A 25,619-nucleotide genomic window follows, 5' to 3' on the forward strand; every position below is an offset into this window, starting at 1 on the left:
ACTTATTTAGCGGTCTATTTGCTTTACTGTGTGGTCCACTTGGTAAAACGAGTATATCATAGACCGGTAATCTAATAGTGTTTATTCGCCTGACTCATCCCGGTCACCTGCTCTATGACTGCTCTGATCTAATGCGTTTATAGTTTCTTCCTGTTGTTTTATAATTAGAGTCTCTAACACGTTAAGTTTCGTTTCTCCGGCCTGACGGACTGCCTGGGTGCGCCTGCTTTTAATCTCCGCCCTTGACCGCCTCAGCTCCGTTTAATCGAATATCAGTGAGACACCGCCCATGCTGACTGTACAGGAATGGAAAGCGATCAGACTTCTCCGGGATTTCCTGCAAGACGCACCAGCTGTGTGTTGATGAGAGTGCTATCCCAACTCGATCTTTTTTTTCTTTTTTGATAACTTTGATCACATTTACTATTGATCATGGTGAATATGTCAATGTCTTCACGATGCCAGATTGGGCTGGACTTCTTCGAGTTTTTAAAGGAAACAGATCGAACATCCATCAGAGACAGAATTCAACTACGAGACATTTACAACAACGAGTTCAGGAGCAGGTGAGTTCTCTATCGCATACTATTAGATGTCATTTATAAATATCAAAAGCTTATATTTATGCGATTTATTTTAGGAATGTGGGTTCCAAAGATCCGAACTTTGGCTCGGTGCTCTATGCCCTGAAAACGTTCAATAAAATAACAAGACGCAGAGACAACATAAGCTTCAACTCCACGGTAAGCGCTGCACTGACAAAGTGAACATTTGGGTCTTAGCTTCGCGGCTTAGGCTGCTGCCCCCGCGACCCCGGATAGGCAGAGGAAAATGGATGTACTTTATATTTTTTGTATTTTCCATAATCATCTAGCACGAGTTAAGTTTAACAGAAATACCTATCTTACATAACAGCATTAACCGTAGGATGGATTTAACATGTATTTATCTATTTAGAAATGTCAAATACAAAGTGTGAGTTTAGGTGCTTTGAGTCACTGTATCCATCACACAGGCCACTAAGGTTCATCACTAGTTGTTATTCTCCTCCCAGGGATTTTTTCACACCCCTGATCTAATAATGACACACAGGAATTGTTCTGGTGTGTGAAAAATATCTGCCTCAAATCTGGATCAAAGGACTACAATATATATATATATGTTTTATTATTTATAGATTTATCAGACACGTATAAGATAAATAAAAATGTACACCCTATTCATTAATGTTAGTATTTTTCATGACTCCAGAAAAAAAGATCTTTATTTATGTCGTAGCCATCATTAAACTAAACTATTTCTCCAGCAATTATGTTAAGTAGTGAACTTAATATTTGACATGGTCAATACACCCACAGTCAGAGAAGGACATGTTTAATGTGGACTTTTCTGACTGGAATTTGGACTTCTGTAAAAGAGGCTAGTAAAACATGATAATTAATCTTGGAAAGATTTCTTTTTTTTAATTACGTGAGATATTTCTGCTGTTGCATCATACATGGGAGGAAATGCTTAGTGGCATAAGGTTTGCCTTCAGGAATTTAGTTTTTAAGATCTGCCATTAGTGGCTATTAACAATAAACAAAAGCAATAATCAATATTAAAAGGCAAACATTTGGCTCAAGTACCAATGCTTTAGACGCAAAAAATGTGGAATATGTGAATATGTTAAAGGAGGAATTAGTAAATAATAATCTATTTGCATACAATATTTGTGGAACCATCAATTAAAACTGGGCTAAAACTGTCATAAACTAACAATCTGCACAGGTCAAAGCTCTTTATGTGGACCAGTGGCAAACACAGAGGAGCCGCCACCCACAGCCTGTCCAGAATGGAGAAGCCAGTCCAAGCACTGAACAAGTCTTAGTCTCTGCAAGTGAGGCAGACATGGGAGTGAGAGCCCGAAGGAAACTGGCCAGTCAACTAATGAACAAACTCAAGACAGACAGGTACTGTGGATTAGTTTTATGAAAGCATGTTTGTTTGAGTTCTGTTTTTAATGTTTATGGCAAGATGTTTCCAACAGGTCTCACGTAACATTTTAGGTAACTCAAACAAATGTAAAAAAAGAGCATGGCTACAGCAGTCTGACTGCGGTATTGTCATAATGCTTATCCTCAGAACAGTTGTCTGTTTCTGCTGCCTTCAACACATGAATATACTTTCATTTTTGCTCCTCCTTTGAAGTTGTACAGGTACAGCTGCCTCTAATAACAGTACAACATTTTGCACCTACAGAGTTCAGTTCATCTCTGATAAACAGGGTATCTGCATCACCTCCGACCAGCCATTTGAGAATGGAAAACTTGGCTTGTGTGTGGAAAACACATATGAGGTATTTATGCTCTGTAATACAAAATGTCTCTGCTGATATCCATGTTGGTGCATAAGTATATTTTTTTCCAAACAGTATAAGATAACTCTGACAGTGAAAAACACTGGCAAAGAACCAGTACATTTCACTTACTACACACCGCTGCACTGGATCAAGTACTTAGCCCTGCTGGATGATTACAAAGTGACCAAACAGAACCCTCTCACAATAGGACCAGGTAATGTGTGTAACACTCTACCTATGGGCACCATAAATCATATGATTACATAACTTAACATGAATGTTATGTTTGGTTCTCTCAGGTGACAGCTATCAAATCAAGGTTCACTTCCGGTGTGACTTCGTTGGTTTTTATGCAGCTACTCTGGCCTTTGAATTCAAACCAGATCTGCAGGCCCCCTCCAACGAGTTCTACATTGTGCGCTTTATTGAGGCTCAGTGCATAACGTCTTTAGGGTTAGAGCTGGCGCCTGTAGCCCCCTACAAGCCTACCTCCATCCCTGTCTGTGCTGCTGACACTGCTTACACAATTGTAGATGGACAGAAACCTGACGGGTACTACCAATGAATCCACACGCTCCTAAATGTGTATGACATACAGTACATTTTGCTTTACATTGTCTACACAACATTTTCCATTTCACTTTTCTTAACAGGCAGTTCATGATGAGCCTAAATTATGAAGTTATCCTAAAAAAGTACCTAATACCATCACAAATGAACCAGTTCATCAATCTACTGAAGCAGTGTCCTCACTACTCTGACCGAAGGTAAAGTCACTTCATTTTCCAGTCGAAGTTTCACACTTAAGTAGCAACTAATGTAAATGTGCCCTATATATCACCATTAGCCAGTGCCCAGTAAGTGGAAGAAAGCAGCAGAAACACAACAATTAAGTGTATGTATTGTCCATGCTACAACACGCAGCACACACTGCCATACACTTCTCACATGTCTGTTTAGAAAGACCATACTGGAGAGTCCCCTGAGCTGGGAGAACTACACAGAGAAGTTCCAGTTGCTGTTGTATTTGGAGGAGCTTCAGATGGAGGTGGACATCAGGAGATACAACATCCCCAACAGTGAAAGAGACAACGCTGTCATGACCAAAGACAAATCTAACAAGAAACTTCACATTTTGGAGGTGAACACAGCACACCCTCATCCACCCATCCAGCTCTCATTTAATATTTTAATGTTTTTTTTTTTTTTACAACACCTTTGTTTGTCTGATGGTGACAGGTCTTTAAATGGGTGTTCTAAGATAGCATTTCAGTGGCTTTGTTCTAAGTTTGTGAACAAGCAAAAGATGAGAAGAGAACAATATGCTGAAGCAGAATTCTGGTTTGGTCTCATGGTGGCAATGTCATCTCACTAACAATGCCTAACCCAGACACATTCATACAGCCTTGTACGTTGTCAGAGTAATGTATTTATGCTACAGCATTATTATGCAGCTCTCTAACTGCAGATGATCCTGGAGACAAATATACAAAATCTTGAAAAAATAACACCTAAGATGAAGATGACCAATGATGGTCACTGTAAGCCTTGCATATTCACAAAACTAAAAATAATTTCTTTTTTTAATTCTTGCTGACCTGTCAGCTACCTGGTGTGTCTGAGAACCGACCATCTGTGCTACGAGGAGATGAGATACTGGTGTATCCCCAAAAAGATAAATCGGTGAAGTACCGCGGCTACGTCCACAGTGTGCTGCTGGATCATGTTAAACTGGGCTTCAGTTCACAGTAAGTCTGAAATATACTATATATTTTTTTATGTTGGATGAGAACACAAAACTGTTTGTCTTCATTTCTTTGCAGGTTTCCCTTTATTGAGGGCATGAAGTTTAATGTTGAGTTTACTATCAACCGCCTGACACTGCGTCTGCAGCACAGAGCAGCAGAGTTTGCAGCTACACACAATCTGGAAAATGTCCTGTTTCCTGCCGCACCCCCCTCCAATTTCCAGCAACTGGAGCTTCCCAAACTCAGGTTAGGCACATTAGATGCATCTTTCTGCTTGTACAGTAGGGTTCCTTCTCTACATATGACCTGACTAATGAAAAAGAAAGACGGTTTTCCAAAGATACAGTTTACAGGTATTAGGACAGTGTCAACTTACTCCACCTCTTTCTTCTTTTTTTTTAACTGACAGACTGTTTGACTCCAAGTTGGAGAATAATCCAGAGCAGTTTCGAGCAGTACAAAACATTGTAACTGGCTCATCCAAACCTGCTCCCTACTTGGTGTTTGGTCCACCTGGAACAGGTACTGTAAGTCTGGAATTGTGCTACACCTTTCATCTTCTTTAGCACTGTACTGTTTAATCACTTTTAGCCATTACCCTACCGACTGCTCACCCACCTAACATTCAATGCACAAGACTTATTCTCTGATGTTTCTCTGTTAAGGAAAAACTGTGACAATGGTGGAGGCCATCAAGCAGGTGGAGCAGATGCAGCCCTTCTGCCACATTCTGGCCTGTGCACCCTCTAACAGCGCTGCAGACCTGCTCTGTGAGAAGATTGTGAAACATGTGGATATGCGTCATGTGTACCGCATGTATGCCACCAGCAGGGACCCAAAATTAGTCTCTGACAAAATAAAGGTCAGTGTGGGACACCTAATACTTGTGACTTAGTTCACTCACACTGACATTAAATGACAAATTGGCTGAAGTAGCTACAGTCTAGTGTATTACAGTGTGTGAAGACAAAGTGTATCAGAAGCACTCGCCCACTTTTTTGCTGCTTTGCTTCTTGGTGCTTCACATGTTTGATATTGTTCATAATCTCAGCTTCTCTAACCGTAATATTGTTTGTTTTGATTAACACTTTGGCACTTTACAGGAATGCTCTAACCTGGTAGGTGAGTGTTACATCTATCCTGCTAAAGAGAAACTGATGGAGTACAGGATCATTGTCACCACCCTATTAACTGCTGGCAGGTAGAGAATGACTCACACTGCACTTTGCTCACTTGCATCACACATGATTTGCATCCTGTTCGTGGGCATCCATAATACTAACGGCTTATACTGTGAAATGACTGACCCTACCTGTGTACTGTTTGGTGTCTGCAGGCTGATCACAGGAGGCATTCCTGTAGGACACTTTACTCATGTGTTTGTGGACGAGGCTGGACACGCTGTGGAGACCGAGTGCCTAATCCCTCTGGCAGGTAACAAAAACAAACAGCATCTTCTGTTAACAGTGATTGAGGTATTTTTAAGACTGATTTCCTCGTTCTGTGGTACAAAGGGCTGCTCAATGCTGTGTCTGGTCAAGTTGTTCTGGCTGGAGACCCCAAGCAGCTAGGACCCATTCTCAGATCTCCCTTTGCAATAAAATATGGCATGGGTGAGTACAGAAGCCCTCTTAAACTCATGCTGCCTTGTGCATACCATTATACAGTATGTATTAGACAGGGTTATAATTTAAAAAAATGTGTATAGTAAGTTGATTAGCTGTGCTTTTTGCAGGAGTGTCCCTCTTGGAGCGCTTGATGAATGATTTTTCTGTGTACCAGAAGGATGAGGAGGGGACGTTCAACAGCCGCTATGTCACCAAACTGCTGCGCAACTACAGGTGAGGAAGAAAAAAAGGTTTTGAACACTTGGTGCTTCATTCCCCAGATTGCACCATTTAGTAGTTACTTTTTCCATTACTTTTTGTCCCTCAGGTCCCACCCGGCCATTCTGAAGATTCCAAATGAGCTCTTCTATGATGGAGAGCTGCAGGTCTGGGCTAATGAAATGACTCGCAACTCCTACTGCAGATGGGAATGTCTCCCAAAGAAGGTAATGATCCCCCATTTAGGAAACGCTTACTGCACAGTTCTAAGATAAGATAAGATAAGATAAGATAAAACTTTATTAATCCCGAAAGAAATTCTTGTGCCAGAGGTATCAAGTTACATTAAATGCAGTACAGAGTATATTTTATCAGAACATCTTTGTTGGTCCAACTGTTGATGATAATTGATGTCAACTAAAGCTATGAATTCCTTTAAATATATAACTGAGTGACCTTTCTAAGAAACTCAGAAAGTCTGAGAAACCACCCACCCACCATAAACTGTCTCTGTTGCTAGGCCCGTATGTACAAGGATGGGACTATGCACAAAAAGCATTGAAATAACTGTATTTAAAAATCAGTAACAAAACTAAAAAACTAAATTACACGAGTTAGCCAGATAAATTGTTTAGTATATCAAAAAGCCATGCAAATAATGCAAATACTTTAACAAAACCGCAACAGCAGTGTCTTGATTGAATCATCATATATGGTGGTTGGCCATACCCGGATCAATCAGGATTAAACTGCAAATAACATTGTGCATTTTTTAATCTGTGTGCCAGGTCATTTTTCCTTTTCATTTTACACCTTTCTTGCATACCTTTCAGGGCTTTCCATTGATCTTCCATGGGGTGATCGGGGTTGACATGCGTGAGGCCAGCAGTCCATCATTCTTCAATGTGGCAGAAGTGGAGCTGCTGATGTTCTATGTGAAGAAGCTGCTGGAAACACAGGGCAAGAAGGGCCTGGCTACCCTCAAACCCGAAGATATAGGCATCATCGCCCCCTACAGGAAGCAGGTTGAATTATTTTCCATCTACAATCCAATTCAAACTATTGATGTTGCATTTGTTTTTGATCCAGGATAAAAACTGCAGCTGTGTTTTATAGGTGCAGAAAATCCGTAAAGCCTTGGAAAAAGTTGGGGCAGAGCTCAGAGTGAATACCATAAATGATCTTAAGGTAACAATACATTTTACACTGAAACAATATAAAATTCAGTGTAGACTATGTGGTTTCTGTATATAGTATATGTGTATGTGCATCAGGTTGGTTCAGTGGAGGAGTTCCAAGGCCAGGAGAGGAAAGTGATCCTTGTGTCTACAGTTCGGAGCAGCCACAACTACACAGAGATTGACAGAAAATTCAGCCTGGGCTTTGTCAAAAATGAGAAGGTAAACAGCATGACAACAACATGTGCATGTACAGACTGTGTATATTTACATGTTATTCTGACATTCCTTTCCTGTCCAGAGATTTAATGTTGCTGTGACTCGTGCCAAAGCTCTGCTGATTGTGGTGGGAAACCCTTTAGTGTTGCAGACTGATCCTACCTGGGCTCGGTACGCATTACATTGTTACCTTTAAATTAAGACCAATTTAAATTTAGTAGAGCGTTTATATTAACTGTGCCCTAACTGTCTCTGTGTCTGCTTATCTGCAGCTTCATCCAGTACTGCAGAGAAGAAAAGGGCTACACTGGCTACGAGCGTGCAGAGGAAGATGATGATGTGGTCGAAAGACTAGCTGCTCTCAGCATCAAAATTGAAACTCAAGGTCACAAACATACATTTATATTCATTACTATCTCACTATTGTTAACATCTGAAAAGAAAAAAGGTTCTAGTTATTTATCATTTCCCACCAGTGGAGACTGCAGAGAGTGTCGTGCAGCAACAGCTGGATCCAGAGTGGAGGAATGACATTTGAGCTGAAGGAGAGACTGGACTCCCATCATTAACACTGGGATGGATTCAGTGTAGTTTTACTTTGGTTTATTATTGGGGCACAGCCATAATTCAGAAAAAAAAAACATATCGAATGACATTTTTGATGTCACATATAGAAACTATACCAAAGAAGAAGCTGATTCACATTTAGAGTAGTTTGTCTACAGCTACCTCAGTGTGCTTCAGTAACACTGTTGTGCACTTGAAATTGTCTATCACACTGTGACAATGACTTGAATTGTCAAGTATAACTTAGTCAATTTGACTAATCATAATAGTTTGATTGTGGTAGTAGTTTTTATTCAGTCATAAATGTTTTTACATTTAATAATGGTCTGTCAATATATAAAACATACAGTGTCATTTGGAATCACTGTCCTTTAATCAACTGCATTTTCCAAATTAAAAATATTTTTCTGAAGTAAACATGGTTTTGGTTATCACTGTAGTTTAAAAATCCTGAGTACCTTCATCACGTCCCTCAGTGAGACACAGCTGGACCTGGATTGAATATCCAACCAAAAACCTACTTTGCAGCAGTCCCCAGCCAGCAGAGCTAAGAGGTTTAACTCTAAGTAGCACCACTGTTAGCCTTACCTGCAGGTCACTGAACGACGATTCTCTGAAAAGATGCAGTAGTCTCGAAACCCCTGCTGCTTAGTGTGCTCCGCTGATTTATTGTTCAAGGAGCAGGATAGACGGAGCCAGCACTGGTCTTTTTCTTTTGAGTTTATTGGCGGTTAGCAGCTAACTTCCTAGGTCCATTACCGCCACCTGCCAACATTGTTAGTGTTTTACGAACACGTGACGTGTACTTCTTACTCTCTTGATAGATTAAGGACAGACGACCTACGACTCACTAGCCCATCTAGTGGCTCAAAATGGTACACTACATGAGAATACGGTCCACAGCGATCTGGTTAGCATATTTTGCCAACACGGATGCGCGGAGTATGTCACTTTTCACTCGACATGCGTCAGTCTCGTAAACAAAAAAATTAGCACAACAGCTCAAAAGCAGCCAATGCGAACAGTATAGCTTTTCTTTCCTTTCTTGTACTTCAGTCTCAACTGCTTTCCGTCATTTAGAGCACTCAAAAATGGCCTCTGATTTCCAATTTTCCTGATGTGAATCAAATCTAACAGGTTTTAAGTTGTCTCAAATATCACTTTTTCCTCATCAAAACAGATCGGGGCTACGAGAGAATCGATGTGCACATGCGCGGCATTACAGAACAGACACTTGTCTTGACTTGTAGTTATGAATGTGAATTGTTAAGGCAGCCAATTTGATATGCGTTAAAAATCTTTTTGCAGTCATTCTACTACAAAATAAACAGAGGTACTTCCGGTTATGTAGTATTTCAAAAATACTTTATTCACACAGTTCATCTCATCCCACTCCTGTTTGTAAAGCGCCATCACAATCAACATGTTTTCTTGATTTATAGGGTTGTTTGACATTGAAGATGGAGGCACTGTCAGGCACAGGCCCACTGTGTTATCTGAGTGTGTAGGATAAACATAGTAGCTTGTAATAATGATCGGATGACCTTTAAAGAAAACTCACATACAGGATGTTCAGGGCTCTTGCTGGGCAATCACATTTTAGGTGTGGTAAAAAAAGCACAAACTAATTGCATCAGAAAGAGGTCTGTTTAAAGATACAGTGATTTCATGATTCCTGTTGTCTGAAGTGTGGAAGCAAGCAGTGACAATGTTTCCAAATTTGCTTCAAATTCTTCAAATCTACTATACGCAGAAAAATCTGAAAATATTTTAAAATTTATCGTTTCAGACACCATTCACACCAACACCTGGACACAGCACATTCTGTTTAAACTCTTTGGACCCTATTTGTCAATCCTTTAAATGGCTACTGGGTATTCACTACAATGTCAGTCTCTGTTTGTCCAATCACGTTTCAAGTAATGCCCTTATAGTGTCAAATAAAAGGGCGGTTGCATATCATTTCAAAACAGCCAACAGGACCCCTTATCTTGGTGAGCCAAACTGAACAGATGGCACATTTGGGCTCCCAGTTGAATTATGAATTGGGAATATTATGAAAACATTTATACACGGAATAGGCCTATGATATCAATATGGCTGTACACAGCGTGCTCTCGGAAACGTGAGGACTACAGTGTGCATTCATGCCCAGTTAATCTAGTACACAATGATGTGCAATGACTGCATACTGAATCAGAGTTCAGACAGAAGGCAGGACTTGGTGACGTCTGTGAGCATTGTGCCCACCACAATAAACCACTGTCTCCTGTGCCAGTTTAAGCTATCGCCATGGATGAGAGACCAAGGTGCAGTCCAAAACCTCTCCATACAAATAAGCACTGCTGCTTCTGTTGATGTAGGATTCTGTGGATTAATGCAGTGTGAACAGGCTCTAAATTTAGTCCATTGTGACAGAAGAGAAAGCTGTGGAAAATGGAGCTCTGCTGACACAGCACCTTTTCAGGGTGAAAAATTAATAGGAGGTATAACAAAAAGAAAAGATGAAGCTGATGTATAAAAAGTAGACCGAGTGGTACATGCACATTCATGAGAAGCAGCAAATCTAAAACTGTCTGCACCTCAGAACTGTGGGAGAAAGACAGCTTGTGGGCATGTACACAAGTCACACAACCCTTCACTGTAAACAATCCTAATACAGAGCCAGAGGCATGACGTATCTGTAAAGTATATGCACATATAAATACAAACATACATTCATACATAGAAAGGGAAAGGCAGATCCATCACACTGAGACTGGTGTGCTGGTGAAGATAAACAACAAAAAAAGGAACAAGCAATAAAAGAGTGAATAGATTTGTGGTGCTTTTTAAACAGGTGTGTCAGTCTTTCATATTTGTCTGTGGCATTTCTGCATCTGTGAAGTAGGTATAGTCCATGGAAGCCATTGATTTAAGGTTTCTCTAAGCCTCGCTCTGTGTGCCACACTCTGGCCTTTCACAGCAGCTGGCAGCGGTTTGTATTCTTGCGCTTGCGGACCTGCAGCGCCGCTCTGGTGGCCATCTCAAACACGTCCCGCACGCCGTCCTTGGTCTTGGCTGAGCACTCCAGGTAGCCAAAGGCACTGATGCGGTTGGCCATGTCTCTGCCCTCCTCGGACTTCACTGGCTCCTGAGGATTTCATATACCGACAGTGGGTTACATTTTTTTTTCCTATGCGTACATTAAGAAAATGATTTAACGCAAAAACACACACACCTGTTTCATCTTAGCCAGCTCTCTACGTGTGTGTTCATCATTCCTGAGGTCCTTCTTGTTGCCCACGAGGATTATTGGGACATTGGGACAAAAATGTTTCACTTCAGGTGTCCACTTCTCGGGAATGTTCTCTGAAAACATTAAAAAATACATTTTAAAAAAGTCTCACAGTACATTCAAAATACTTTGCCTTACAAGGACAGTTGGAGAGTTTCCCTTGTGACTGTGCATACAAACATTAAGAGGCCACTGACCCCTGGCAGACACGTGGTCCGAGCTTAGCCAAAATCAACAGTTGTGAAGTCTGAAGCAAGATGCCATGTTGTGCTATAGCAGGAATACCACTTGCATCACTGTTATCAAACGTGCTGTAGCTGGATCACCATCATAAATGCAGCACAATATATGCGAGTCTTACATTTTAAACCTATTAGGAAACCCATGGATTCATAAAATGTAGCCTCCATTCTGGTTGAATAAGTGTTCAGTCTTACCTAAACTGTCTGGGCTGTCTATGGAGAAGCACATGAGGATAACATCTGTGTCTGGGTAGGAGAGAGGCCGCAGTCTGTCATAGTCCTCTTGACCTGCTGTATCCCACAATGCCAACTCCACCTGAGAGAGAAAAGCAAAACAAGCAAGTCAAGCGGCTGCTAGCACACAGCATAAATCCAGTCACATACACACATACATATTTAAAAAAGGCAGGCAAATGCATTCCTTATTGACAGCAAGACGAGGAGTAAACACAAACATAAAATATGGACAATAAGAACAAAACAAATTGATTAAACAGGAAAAGGAACATTTATTCCTCCACCTAAAAAGCACCTCCCAGAGGCGGAGGTGGTTCTCACGAGCTTTAGGCTGTTAATCAAACTGCTAGCAGTCCCTCAGTGTCTGACCTGCTCCAGATAAAACAAATGCCTAGCAAAAGTTGCAGCACTTGTTCTAATGTTTAGAACACAGTAGCCTAGAAGTGTCATCTCATGGCTTTCAGTGTCACTGTCTCCTATCTGCAGATTTAATTTACTATCATTACAATCACAGCTGGAAAACTGTTTGTGCTTCTGCTAATCGTCCCCCGGGGAACAACTATAGAATCTCTGCAGTTAATCTGGACTGACGTCTCACTACACGTATGTCTTGCCAAGTCTTTCGTGTTGGCTCACAAACTACTTACATTGGCAAGTCTGGCTAGACATAACACTTTCTGACTTATAGTATACCACAGGCTGGGCATTTTCCATGGTACATGAGCTACAGCACATCTTCTGTCTGCAAATAAAACTTCACACCTTGCCGAACATTCATCTGCTGCTTTTGATTCCTCCTCCACTAGGTGTCTCTCAAGAGTCAGCCTCCTGACACTCCCGTTCTCATTTGCTGTAGCCACAAATTTAATGCAAGGCTGATAAACAGGCAGTGGCTGTAAGATTAACAGTAGGGTTTTGTTATGAAACATATAATACAGTTTTTAAAGCTGTATGACTCAGCTGAGATATCTGCTTTATATTTCATCAGCCAAACCTCAGCCAGCTGATTGGAAGTTTTGCAGTGCAGGAAACAGGAACAGGAAATAGGACATTAGTCATGATGTATGAGGAGGGAGATTTCTAACCCCGCACAGGAAGGTGGCATTGATCCATTTCCTGTTGTTGACTGGAGGTCTGTGGCTTTGTAACAATTAACTGCTCGAATATTTGGTCACAGTTCGCACTTATTTTCATTGGTTATGATGATGTGTGGTTTTCAATGGACGGGGCTCAACAGGGTCATAAAAACACAGTCTTTTGGAGGATTATCTCTCATTTTCAGGTGACCAAACCTTCAGTCAAATACCACAAGAACTAGAAGTAAAAGCAGCAAAAATAATACATTCTACTTAAGTTGTAACACTTTAATATAGAAACTAATAATATTTATTCCTTACCTATTAAATACACTGACACATGTAACAAACATTCGTCTCTTCGAGCTGAACAGAAAAATGTATCAGTACATTCTGTTCTGTTTGATGAAATAATTCATATTTTGACCTCTTTTGACCTCAAAGTATCGCCTAATTGAGACCATATGTGAAGTTTTGAGAGTGGACAATCTCATTCTAACAATGTATAAACATATGAAACAATGATCCAAAGTTATTGAACTGAAACAAGAAAGCTGATATTTGAATTACCTGTTTTCCATCAACTTCAATGTCAGCAATGTAGTTTTCAAACACAGTAGGGACGTAGACCTCCGGGAACTGGTCCTTACTGAAGACAATGAGCAGACAAGTCTTTCCACATGCACCATCTCCGACTATCACCAACTTTTTCCTGATCGCAGCCATCTGCAAACAGAACACACCCTGATTAGTCTATACGTTTGGAGACATAAGTCTTTTCAAAGAGCAGAGGGAGGTGAAAGAATGAAACCATAAATAGAAGCAGTGAGAACAAGTGAGGGGAAAAAAAGAGATGATCTGTTTTAGAGCCACACCCTTTTCCCTTTCCTGGGCTGCGTCCTGTGTGTGGAGTGAAAAAAAACAGTCGGGCTGAGCACCATTTAAGAAAAATCAGTGGGAGGTAAGGGATAAGGAAGAGAGCCACAGACTTGGTGCAGTGCTCCACATACTAACATGCTGCCTGACCCCTGTCACACATTCACATCATTAATGATCTTTAATGTTTCACTTCTACATCCCTGTGGTCAAGTGATTTACAGCTCCTACTGCTTTTGTCTGACACCTCTATATTGAACACATTTTTCTCCACATCTCTTTGCTTGAAAGGTGTGCATATGTGAGTGAACTGTGGCTTGCCAGAGAGAGAGAGAGCGAGAGAGAGAAAGAGAGAGAGAGAGAGAGAAAGAAGGAGAGAGAGGTGGCCACACACACACACAAACACACACAGATCAATAGCCATCTCCCACAGGCTGACAATAATGGAGAGAAGGCAGTAGGAGATGAGACAATGTGCTGGCTGTCTGCCACCAGCACCAGCTTCCACAAACCACCTGGAACAAAGATCAAAACCTCTGTGACCACTCAGACACACACATTTAAAGAAGTAGCACAGAGTGATCAACTCATAAAGAATTACAGCACTTCCCCTCAGCTTCAGTATTTTTATTTATAGCTGGGGTGGAGTGATCGCAGCTAATGTGATCTTTTATGCTCTCTGTGTTCAACCTTTATTATTAATGAAAATAAATATTGCTCTACAAATTGCTTTCCTCTAGTACTTGTAGGCACCAGACACATGATAAAATACATAACATTAACAGCTGCTAGCATCGACAAAAAATGTTAATAATGGTCACACATGTTGAATCATCTACTGCCAATCGAGTGTAATGGTGATAATTAAAGGTAGGGTAGGAGATTTTGAAAATTCAGTGAGAGTCAGCCAGATTTTGAAAGTAAACACACGCCCTTTTCTCTCGGAGCTCACCCCGAAGCCACGCCTCCCAACCAGTCTGTGACTTCAGCCATCATGCACGTACCTCTCTGGTGCGCGCAGAGCAGGAAGAGAGTGACAACCAGCCAACTAAACGCGCAGGTGCGCCTCGTAGGATTGGCTGATGTTTTTAGCATTTTATAGCTTCCACAGATGATTCATATTCTTCGTTTTAAAGCAAAACTGCCAAACTAATTGGTTGCTATCGGATTGTAAAGAGAAGTTACACTAATTTAACAAAAAGTGCATCAGAATGAAATATCCTACCCTACCTTTAAATGTAGCCTAAAAGAGTAAAATCTAAAATATATTATAGTAAATAATAAACATTTTACAACCTAAAACAAAATGTGTGTTTACTAATTTAATGACAAGAAAGCACTGAGGTCATTTCCTTTTGGATAAAAAGCAGAAATGTTCCAGAGAATGTGAGAAATTGAAACATCTATTTCAGCACTCAGTGACTCATTAGTATGCATCTTCAGCCTATCAAACACTCACACACATATTAACACAGGTCACACCGTGTTGATTCTGGATTGTAAACAGAATTTTGCTTCCACATGACTTTGTTAGCTAATTAAAGTCCACGAGGAAACAAATGATTCTCTTATTTAAAAAGGAGAAAATATTTATCCTATCCAGGTTCTGCCCGTTTACATCAGTTTGCGATTCTCCAGTGGGCTCAGTCATTCACCCTCAATCACTACAACAACAGCTACCATTTTCACCACAAGAATAAAAAGACAATTGTTCAGTTTGCTTTTTTACATTAATTCGGGCCAGGGTGTGTTGTCGGTTTGTCTCTGGAGATAGCCACCTGTTCTCTGTGATAGCAGGCTGCGACTATGCCATACATCATACTGTCATTGCCAGAGGGAAGACACACTGAAACACACGTGACTAGTAGCTACAGTGCCATCACAGAGCGCTTCAGAAAATTGGGTCTAGTCCTGCAGATTTTGTGCTGTGATAAAATAATGCAGCTTGTTGATGACATTGGCTCTCACAGCAGGCTCCCTACTGCACATGGCGCTCAGTGGGGATAATGGCCTCTTTACTTGGCATTAATGTGTCTGTGTTTGCACACTGTGCCAGGACAAGGACAGCATAAGAGCTGTGAAGGACTTATTCTTTTATTAAAGTTCATCACCGAGCGTGTTCTGCTGCATTTGAAAGTAGCATAAAGCTGCTCACTAGTATCTATATAACACAAAGGAAATATTCACATAACAGCACCGGCAATCCAAATCAGATTACTGCACCAACAAAAACTTAAATCCTGTGTGCTATATGAACTAAAGTTCAGGAAGGGTTCATATACAGACACAAAACAATCACCGGTATATAAGGAATCTTTGTCTTTTTATGACAACAATCTGTCATTCCTTTACACTTATCTATGAGACTTGGGTTAAAGAAGACTGGATGAATGTTCCTGCTGCATTGAGCAGGCATAATTAAAGTCTTGTAGAAGTGGACTATTTAAGTTTTGAGCCAACTGAGATGATGTGTGTTTCAGGAGGTGCAACCAAACAAATATTTTAAAAAGTTAATTTTAAGTTAATGTGTTGCATACAAGGTAACATCAGAAACAAAGACAAGATCGTTTCTGATTTCTGACATTAATGCAAATCTCACTGTGAAAGACAGAGCCCTATAAGAACTTACTGCACCTGCACACACACTCTTGACCGCAGGTAACTGTAGAGAAGTCTGCATGTTCGCACGTGTCTGAGGAGGAATGATCCTGCCTTGCATAATGTTTGTGCTTTTTAGGAGTAGAAAAGTACAAAGTTCTTATTCCCAGCACATGTGGTACAGCTACCTCGTCTGTCTCCCTCATTTCTCCTCCCTGGCATGTTGTGAGTTTCACCTACAGTGGTAACACATTAGCCAGCCTTATTCATTAGAGGTAGCAGGGGGTAGAAATAACACAGTGCACCTAAATGAGCTCCCCAAGGGGCAGCAAGATAAAAAACTTGTTCCTCTTTTTGAAGTAACAACGAGCCTCATTTAATATAGATCAGAATTTACACAAACTCTCCACTTAGTCACTCATTTACTGGCTAGTATGTACAAGGCATAAACTTATTATTGTAACAGTCCTCAATTACAAACTCCAGGTCAACAAGGGGAGTTCCAGTTAAGTCATAAAAGTGTGGGTCATTTAGTCTGATGTTTCAATTACATCAGACTTTCATAAAACATTCAGCTTTCTACTGACCCATTTTCTTGTAATGTGGCTTTTTGTATGCTAATAAACATGTGATTGATTCTGATCAGGAACTCCAGGGGTGGAGAGTGGCTTCTGGTTTGGAGTGTGCAGGGACCATTAACAGGCAGTGCATTATCAGTAAGTTTCTGAGTAAGAAAGACTAATATATACACCACAGGCTGTAGGAATACTCAAAGTAAGGCCAAAAATGAAATTCTGAATTACAATAAGATAAACAGTGTTTTAGCCACATGTTAATCCTCCCTGTCTTCCTTCTCCTTAGAAAGTGACACAAGCAGCTGTGCCGGGATACCCCTGCAACTGTAAACTAACTGTACGCCTGTGACGTACAGACAAGCTGTTATTAAAAGAAAAATATTAACTGAGTGTTTGCAGATCCGATATTGACACACTGATTGGTCAAAGAAGCAAAGTGCATTCCATGTGATGATTAATGACGGGTCACCAAGCACTCATACACAGCCCTGTCTGACTGTGTAAAAATGTGGGACGACATAAGCCATGAGGAATCTCTCACCTACTTTCAACAGCTCTCACCCTTTTCTTCTCAACACACACACAACATCCCTCCCCCACCGGCATCTCCTCCATCTTTTCTTTCTCCTGGTTGAAATATTCAGGGCACATCTTACACAAAGCTTACTCATTAGAGAACATGTGTTCAATAAACATTTATGCACATGAGACAACAAGTGGAACTTGTTCTTGTTATGTAGTGCAGTACAGTTGTTTTTCAAAGTTTTAATGCTGCATGTTAAAAATATTAACCCTAAACTCTGAAACTGAATGGGTGGAGCAGCATAATGTTACAAACAGGTTGTTTCTAGTCCAGCCCTGTGCTCCACCTTTTTAAATGCTGTTGATAACTAAAAACTGTAGCAGCATCTGTGTTTTATTCATTAAATGAGCCATGTAGACAGAGAAGGCATAGCTTCTGCTGCACAGGAAAGTGAACGCATTGTATGTGTGTGTGTCCAAACCAAAGTCCATACTGAGTAAAAATATGACAAACATACTAGCAGCGGTTTAAGAAAAATATTTAGGTAGATCCAGGAGGTATTGCGTGCAATGTAACAAGATGATAGTCTGATTGCTGCTTAATTAATTTTAATGTGGACCTACTTAAGGCTGTACATGTACAATGGAGTTATATAATGCATAAAAATGCAATATATAATTAAAATATATGCATGCAGGATCAGTTTCTAGAGTTTTTCTAGAGTCTAGAGTTTTCTCCATCCCCCCATTTTCTTAACCAAACATGGATTAGAAAATGTTTGGTTCAAAGTTACAGCCAAGCTTAAATTTTCAAGGTTGAATCAAACTCAAGACCAGAAGTGGCTGCTCAGGATCCAGGCCAGGGAGGCAGCAAAAGTCAGAGAACCGAGCTGGAGCCCAAAATAGGACAGAGCCATCGAGACTCCCCCAGCCCAATTTATCACAGTGCACACAGCTCAGCTCTGAGCAGAGGACGAAAGAGACAAATATCACAGAGAATTATTCCTTCATCTGCCTCTGAGCCTCCTGGTTGCAGCACAAACAGACAGATGGTGTGAAGGAAGAGGTAGAGAAACATGGTGGTCACAACTAAAACATGGAGGTAAAGCACCAGCAATGAAAAAAAGTTACAGTTTGTAATAATTTAGTCTTCGATTAATATTACATAAGTATAAATCATCATTAATCACGGGCTGTATTGAAACAGCTATTTGGGACTTTATGCTCTCCAAGTCTTTGACAAAGGCTGCTGTTACAAGATTATAAAGTGTGCTCATGCACAAACACACACCACCAAAGCTGGACATAGTGTAGCACCAGCTGACTTGATTGTTTTCCTGCAACTGTTTGCTCCTCTCTTCTACCCGTTCTCTTCCAGGCTCTTGTTCTCACTCTGTCCTCCTCTCATCACTTTCTTCGCTCTCTCCCTCTCTTCCTGTGTTGCAGTGTGATGTCACCATCAGGGAGCTAATGGTGCGTATCCTTAGGGTGCTGCATCCCTCCTTTTCCGATTCCCATACACAGCACAAATGAAAGCAGAAAATGAAAGCTGACTCACATGCTCACAGTCTCAATAGAGTCAGATCCTCCAACACCAACACTGTTTTCCCTCATCTGTCCATGTGTGACATTGTGTGAAACTCTAAGGCACATTTAGCACACCTAGTGCTTCTTGTCTTTAACAATGTGAGTAGAGCCCCACCCTGCAGTTTATCAGACCTACTCAACTAACTTTTTATTCTCATGTTAAAACACACGGCAGATTTGGGAACATGCCACTGCCCCACCTTATAATGGTCTGCTAGTCCCCACAGAGGAAATACACCCATGTTTTATTAATAAAAAGAGTAAGAAGTCAAAGAGTGGGGGGGGACATGGTGAGCTTCACAGCTTAAGGACCCAGGTGTTCTGCACAACACGGTGCAGAATGAAACCGGATATTTAAATTATCCTTTTAAGGCTACTTTAAACTGTAAGCCCTAAGATCCAAAGCGGAAACTCTTGCAGAGATTTTCTTAAACCTTTTCTTCAAGCTGCCCGTGTGTGATACACCCCACAGCCTACCGACACAATTTTCCATGTTTGTCAGTCACAGATATATGGCTAGAAAATGGGAAGGGCTAAGAGCCTCAACTCAACTGAATTTTCCTCTGTTTAACTGTGTAGAACAAGCTGCAGAGCTGCATTAGCTTTCAGAGGGACACCGGCCTCCATGGAAATCACTGCTGATGGAAAGTTGCCCACACTAGTCTGAGACAGGATACAGTGAAGCATGGTGTTTAAACACCTCAGCCGATAAACACCTATAGCTTAACAATGGACAAACACACAGCTCTCCTAAGAATATGATTATAAGCAGGGCGGATGGAAAAATCCCATCTGAGCAACCACTCTCCTGTCCACACACTACTTCCTAAATCAGTACTAGTGTATTTCCTCAACTGTAATCTGTGAAAAGTAAAATACGCCTTATAGGTCAGTCACTTGCCAAAATAGGATGCAGCACCAGGGTGAAATGGCCTTTGGCTATCAAAGCATGCATGCAGCTTTTGATCCGTTAACAGTCTTTTATGAAGGCTTTGACCTACTGTGCTATTCATCTGCCTGACCTCAATACAGAAAGAAGACAAAAATGACACCGACTACACTCATCATCGACACACATACACTGTAGTTATACTTTTGACATTAAGGACTAATTAAATTACTTGTGATTTTCTTGTATTACTTAAAGTCCTATATGATAAAGCAGTTCTTAAAATGGCTACATAAGGCCTAAAGCCTAAACCTCTGGTGTCACCCTATTGGGGACATCGTGCATTATTCATCCCACCACTTATTGTACTGTATGTGGAAATCCTACAATTAAATGTACTAGATTTACAAGCCACATACAGTCTACATCTCTCTAATTTACAACACTTACAGCCAAAGATGTAGTTTAGATTGGGGATTTCCACTGCTCAGTCAGCTGTTCAGTCACAATGACATCATATTTTTCTAAACATATATTCATATACAAGGGAGGATAGAGGACTACATCCTGCACACGTGTCTGACCTGCAACATCCTGTGTGTGTGTGTGTGTGTGTGTGTGTGTGTGTGTGTGTGTGTGTGTGTCAGCACAGAAACAGAAATAGGAGTAGTCATTTGAAGCATGCCAGAGTTTTGCAGGTTTGACTTTGGTTCACACTAGATGACAGTTTTGTTTCGAGTATGATGCCAAACCAAAAGAACAAGTCGCTGTGACGACATGAGGGTCTGCGCTACGGTAGCCGAGCAGCACAACAAGGGTGTGGTGACTCGGGGAAAGGAATTTCCTCGGGACTGACAAACGTTTGAGCTGTTTGACACAGGCGAAGAATACACACTTGTTTTGACTGCATAACTAAATAAAAGATGTCACTCCCTCGATAACTGAATAGTGCTTTGATATTTTAGCTTTCCAAGAATTCCTGTCAAGAAGGCAAAAGAAATACACCCGATACTATCAACACCCGCTGACTGGTCGAACAGGTTCCTGTAGAGAAAGACACGGCAAAAGTTTGTTTGTTTTTTTGTTGTTGTTGTTTTTTTACAGCGACTAAAGATCATCTCGTTGTGTTTCTACAGCTAAAGTCCAATAATTAAATTACGCGATGAAGTATATTATGGACAGATACAGGGCTGGGTTTACCGATATGCTCCACATCCTCAGTAGGAAGGAAACAGGTGTGTCCATAGCGCATTTTTATTCAAACGTCTTACCAAGCAGACCTCGAAACGCTGCTGGAAAAACTTCTGAAGCAGTAACAGGTTTCAACTCACCGAGCTGCTTCTGGCATCTCGGATCATTAACGAGCGGGGCGGTGCTGCTTTCAAGTACTTTTACTCGTATTGTTATTTCCACAAAAACACTCTAATACATGTTTTGGGAGAAAGAGTAATATTATTTCCTTACCTGGACTTAAGTAGTAGTCTGCTTTCAGATACCACTGAGCTCTGTGTTTCCCTCCTGCCCTTCCCAGAAAGCAGCTGTAATCAGAGTGAACCACGGCCGAGAAGCAGTCAAGATGATACTCACTAGACCCTCCCAGTGTGGTGCATTCAGGGTCCCTACAGAAATAACTACACCCGGAACTATTAGTTCAGTTAACAATTAGTCAACCCACTATTGTCTAAATAATAATAATAATAATAATATGAGATCGGAACGGCTATTCCGTTTAGCATCATGTGACAGAAAAGCATCAGACTCATATCTGAGAGTGTTGTTTTGTTGCTTTTTGCTGCACATGTTGATGTTTTTTCTTATTTTTTATGCATTTCTGTAGTAGCAAGGCTGTGTGCTCTGTCGCCAACAATAGAACACATTTTTATGACGGGTAGCCTATTTTCCGACTAGCATCTACTTTGCAACATGTTATATAAAAAAGTAAATCTCTAAATCTGTAAGTTTATCCCATTATTATCATGCATTTTCAAGCTGTGAAGGGCTTATGTGGTGTGTAGGAAGACAAAAAATAGTTTCTATAAATGTATTATCATTAAGAGAGCGATTTCACAAGATCAATCAACCAAGATTAGACACGAAACCAGCTTCTTAACTTAAAGCACTTAGTTGGTGTATAGAAGTGAAAAACTCCTAACTACACATGAACGCACCACAGAGCCTGTGCAGTTTGAGATTTCAGCGCCTGCTCCTTATTGGCTGAAAGAGTTTAAGCGTTTAAAAAGCCCCCTCCCCCTTTACGGTTAAAGTACAATGACATCATATATATAAAGACGCTGTTTGAATGCTGATCTGTGTTTTATTCCTTCTCTGTTTTTCTCCATCATTCTCTTGTTCTTCTTCTTCTATACTTCTGTTATAAGTTTTTCATTATTCTCATCAGAGTCATTGTTTTCTGTGTGTTGTTGTTTCACTTCTTGTTGTGTAAGGAAACAGACTTTGACCCAAGTGCTTTTCTCCCACAGTGCAACAGGAAATCACACAACAGGGATTTGAGCTTTTTAACATGCCATTCCCTCAGTGAGGTCATAAGTTCATTCACTGCAGAGTGCAGTTCACTGTACAAAAAACACAGCAGCACAAGCTCTGGGGTAGAGAGAACATTTCATGACCTACAGTACGGTATTAGTAGACCACAGTAGCTTATTATAAGTACTCACAATCATATCATCATTCTTTTAAAGTTAAACCAGTAAGTTTTATTGCGCCCAAAGAAAAACATCTGGGAGCACATTTCTAACATAACAAAGACTCAGTTGTTGTAAGACTGGAACCACAAGCTTCTACAACATGCCTGCTGTGTGCGCCTTCTCTGCATCCTCCTGGCTCTTTGATAGTCATTTGGACAGTCTTCTGCAGTTTCCATGGTAATACCCACATACTGTACTGTTCAAATAAAACACTGCACACTGGCACCTCTCAGTGCCACAGAGGTACTGATGCTATTTCTGTGTCGCTGTCTGGAATTAGAGCTTCTGGCTGATGTGGGGCCATAGTGGAGTATAGGATGAGTGTTTGAGGTGGAGCCACAGTTTGTAGATTTACAACACCGCAGTTACACTGTGTTAGTCTCCTGCTGTCTCTGGATAAACTGCTAAATTCCACTGACTCCTTTAATTTAACGGCTGTACATTTGGAGCTTTTTTATATGGAGTCAGGTTTGTAGGACCAGTGGGTGGATTTGGTTGAAGAGGTGAAATAAATTTTGTCAAAGAGTTTAACTTTTTGGATTCTTGCCATCAAACAATGGTAATTCATCATGACCATGCTAAGTTCTGTGGGAGCTAGAGGGTACTGAGTATACACACTAAACAAGCTTTTGGCTCCATATAGGCCTATTAGGCAATGTAAGTACATTTTAGTGTGTGACATGTTTGCTGCTCTTTAACAAAAATGCAAAATATTTATTACAAAATACAAAGTATCTGCTAGTTGCAATAAAATACATATGTGCCAGACCTCAAATATTTATTGAAGAGCACAGGCTGAGATGGGCCTCTTCTTTTTGTATAGTTTAAAAGAAATTCCTCCCTCGAACTCTGTTCAGATAAGAATACAAACATACCAGTGTAGACACTTGAGATGACAAAATTATAGAATGTAAACATATGAAGAATATGATGCAGGATATCAGAGACAGATAAGAACATAAACCCTGAAATGAGTCCATATCTCAGGTCTGCAGTGTGGGCTCAGAACTATGAAGCACAGATTCATGTATGTCATGTCATTGTTACAGTTGCATCGTCATCTCCTTCACCTGTCTGCATGGTGATGCAACAGGCTCTGTTCTGTTATAACAGCAGGATGATTAATAATGCAGATACATGGCTGCACACACTGAATACAAACCAGAACCGGACTATAACTAATTTTTTAATTGTGTATTTTGTATTGATGCAGTGCACTTTGTGATTTATTATCCATATGAGGTGTACAAATGGGTATTATTTACACTTCCAGCCAAGTAACTCTGCAGATATATTTGTTTTACTTTTACCTTCTAGGGGCACCATCTGGTTCTGTTGTTTCTAAATGCTCTGTTGTGTGCATGCTGTGAAGTTGTGTCTCTATATCTGAAAAATGATGCCATGAGAGTAAAAAAAAACAGTAAACAGTAAATTGAAGCTCACTGGAAGCTGCATCAAACTAGTATCTCTTTTCTGTCAGTTTTTCTACTGTCACATCTATATTACAGATGGTGTAAACACAAAAACAAACACTAACGAATTATTAAAGCTTTGGAATCAACATCTAGATGATTTTCCTGCTAAAATGGTTAAACCTCTTTTGGTTAAAATGAGTCTTACATGTTTTCCAAAATGTGTATTCTTAGTTGAAGTCACTTAAACAGTCAGTTGTTAGATGATTTCTACACAAGACACAATCCTCTGTCGCTGATGTCCATGTTACATGTAAACCTTAGTTTACCCTCTAACAGTATTACACAAAATGTGAGTGATGGTTCTCAGTCATCCAGGTCATTTTTTTCAAGAGTTTGAAGCAAAGCAACTGAACTTTTTTAGAGTGCATCTCAGAAGATACCAGTTACCTTGCTTTAAACATTTGGGTATTACACGAAGTGCAGCAAGCTTGTTAGCATGCTAACTTTTAGTTACAATACCAAGTTGTCTTTGCACATCATGTGTAGGCTGTTGACTTTTTTTAGACAATGTTACTAAGTGACCTTTTAAAACAATTATTAGGAGACAACATCTATAGATTCTTGTTAAAATAAATAAAATTTCTTCTTTGATAAAAGTACACAAGAAGTTGAACACAGCAACTTTATCAAAGCCTAGATAATCCAGTGCTGTGGTCATAGTGTCAGCCTCAGAATATCGAAACATCAATCAAAGCCCAAACGTGGCATTTCTCATCTTTTTCACCCCAACACTGGGCTGCATGGATCAGTGAGCACACAAACAGGGAAACAAGCTCGAGGCTGCTGTGAACCTCTGAGTCACCATCTCATCCCAGAGGAAGTTTACTTGTGAGAGCAGAGTCAGACTACATGTCCTGACTTTACCTTGATGCCAATAATTCTGCTGAAATGTGAAGACACACTGACCCTCAGTGGTGTTACATGTGTAGTACAGCCAGCATGAAAATCATTAGAAAGTGTTGGAAGGATGAGGAATGCTGATGATAAGGGAGCAGAAGGGGATCTCATCATCCTCCGCTTGATGCTGCTTTTGTTGTTTGTTTGGCTGCTGAATGAAATCATTACAACCTTCTGACATGGTCTGGTTAGAAGAATGCCACTGACATCTGGGCTTATTTTCATATCAAACACTTTCAAAGAAAAGGTCCCACATGCTGTCCCCATCACAATACAATACAATACATCTTTATTCTAAATAGACAATATGTAATAACACAACAAACACGACACCTGCAAAAATTTACACATCAATGATTGAACAAAAAACATCTCAAAATCATACAACATGAATACAAATAGAAACAATACAGCTATATTTTCTATTACTATTTAGAGCCACTTATTAAAGCAGTATAAATAAAATGCACAATATTTATATGGAGGATCTCAGTACTGTAACTTACCAAAAGATTAAAGGGAATATAAAATAAGTTGTCCAATATTTTGTAGCCAATACTTAAAACCTTAGCATTTATCAGTGAAAATACAAACTAATTACATTTTAGGGGATTAACATTTATATTACTTTGCCAGCAACATCCAACCTTTAGTAGAAGTCAGTGTGTGTACAGGTGTGACCACTAGAGGGCTCTCAAGTCACACCAATGGTGATTTACCACTCCTCTGCATTACTTGTGTTTCTTAGAGACTGCATAATATTTTTTTTCATATATAAATTGGG

General features: G+C 40.3%; 2 protein-coding genes across 2 annotated transcripts; one reads left to right on the forward strand and one right to left on the reverse strand.

Moving 5' to 3' along the window:
- Window positions 1-255: 255 nt before the first annotated feature.
- On the forward strand, window positions 256-8,296 carry LOC114438944 (putative helicase mov-10-B.1). Its single transcript, XM_028410596.1, has 23 exons — window positions 256-566; window positions 641-743; window positions 1,771-1,952; window positions 2,242-2,338; window positions 2,414-2,555; window positions 2,641-2,893; window positions 2,995-3,108; window positions 3,302-3,482; window positions 3,947-4,089; window positions 4,165-4,335; window positions 4,499-4,611; window positions 4,755-4,951; window positions 5,193-5,290; window positions 5,426-5,523; window positions 5,604-5,702; window positions 5,825-5,930; window positions 6,025-6,142; window positions 6,749-6,940; window positions 7,032-7,103; window positions 7,190-7,315; window positions 7,395-7,483; window positions 7,585-7,697; window positions 7,789-8,296. The coding sequence occupies exons 1-23, from the start codon at window positions 433-435 to the stop codon at window positions 7,848-7,850; spliced, it is 3,003 nt and encodes a 1,000-aa protein (XP_028266397.1). The 5' UTR covers window positions 256-432; the 3' UTR covers window positions 7,851-8,296.
- A 1,539-nt stretch (window positions 8,297-9,835) lies between these two features.
- On the reverse strand, window positions 9,836-21,356 carry LOC114438945 (rho-related GTP-binding protein RhoA-D-like). The gene is made up of 5 exons (XM_028410599.1): window positions 21,223-21,356; window positions 13,282-13,437; window positions 11,594-11,714; window positions 11,100-11,230; window positions 9,836-11,012 (listed from the first exon to the last, which is right to left on the reverse strand). Exons 2-5 carry the CDS (start codon window positions 13,435-13,437, stop codon window positions 10,839-10,841), a joined length of 582 nt encoding a protein of 193 aa, XP_028266400.1. The 5' UTR covers window positions 21,223-21,356; the 3' UTR covers window positions 9,836-10,838.
- Window positions 21,357-25,619: the final 4,263 nt, after the last annotated feature.

The sequence above is a fragment of the Parambassis ranga genome, chromosome 7 (genome assembly GCF_900634625.1).
Source record: "Parambassis ranga chromosome 7, fParRan2.1, whole genome shotgun sequence".
Lineage (NCBI taxonomy): Eukaryota > Metazoa > Chordata > Actinopteri > Ambassidae > Parambassis > Parambassis ranga.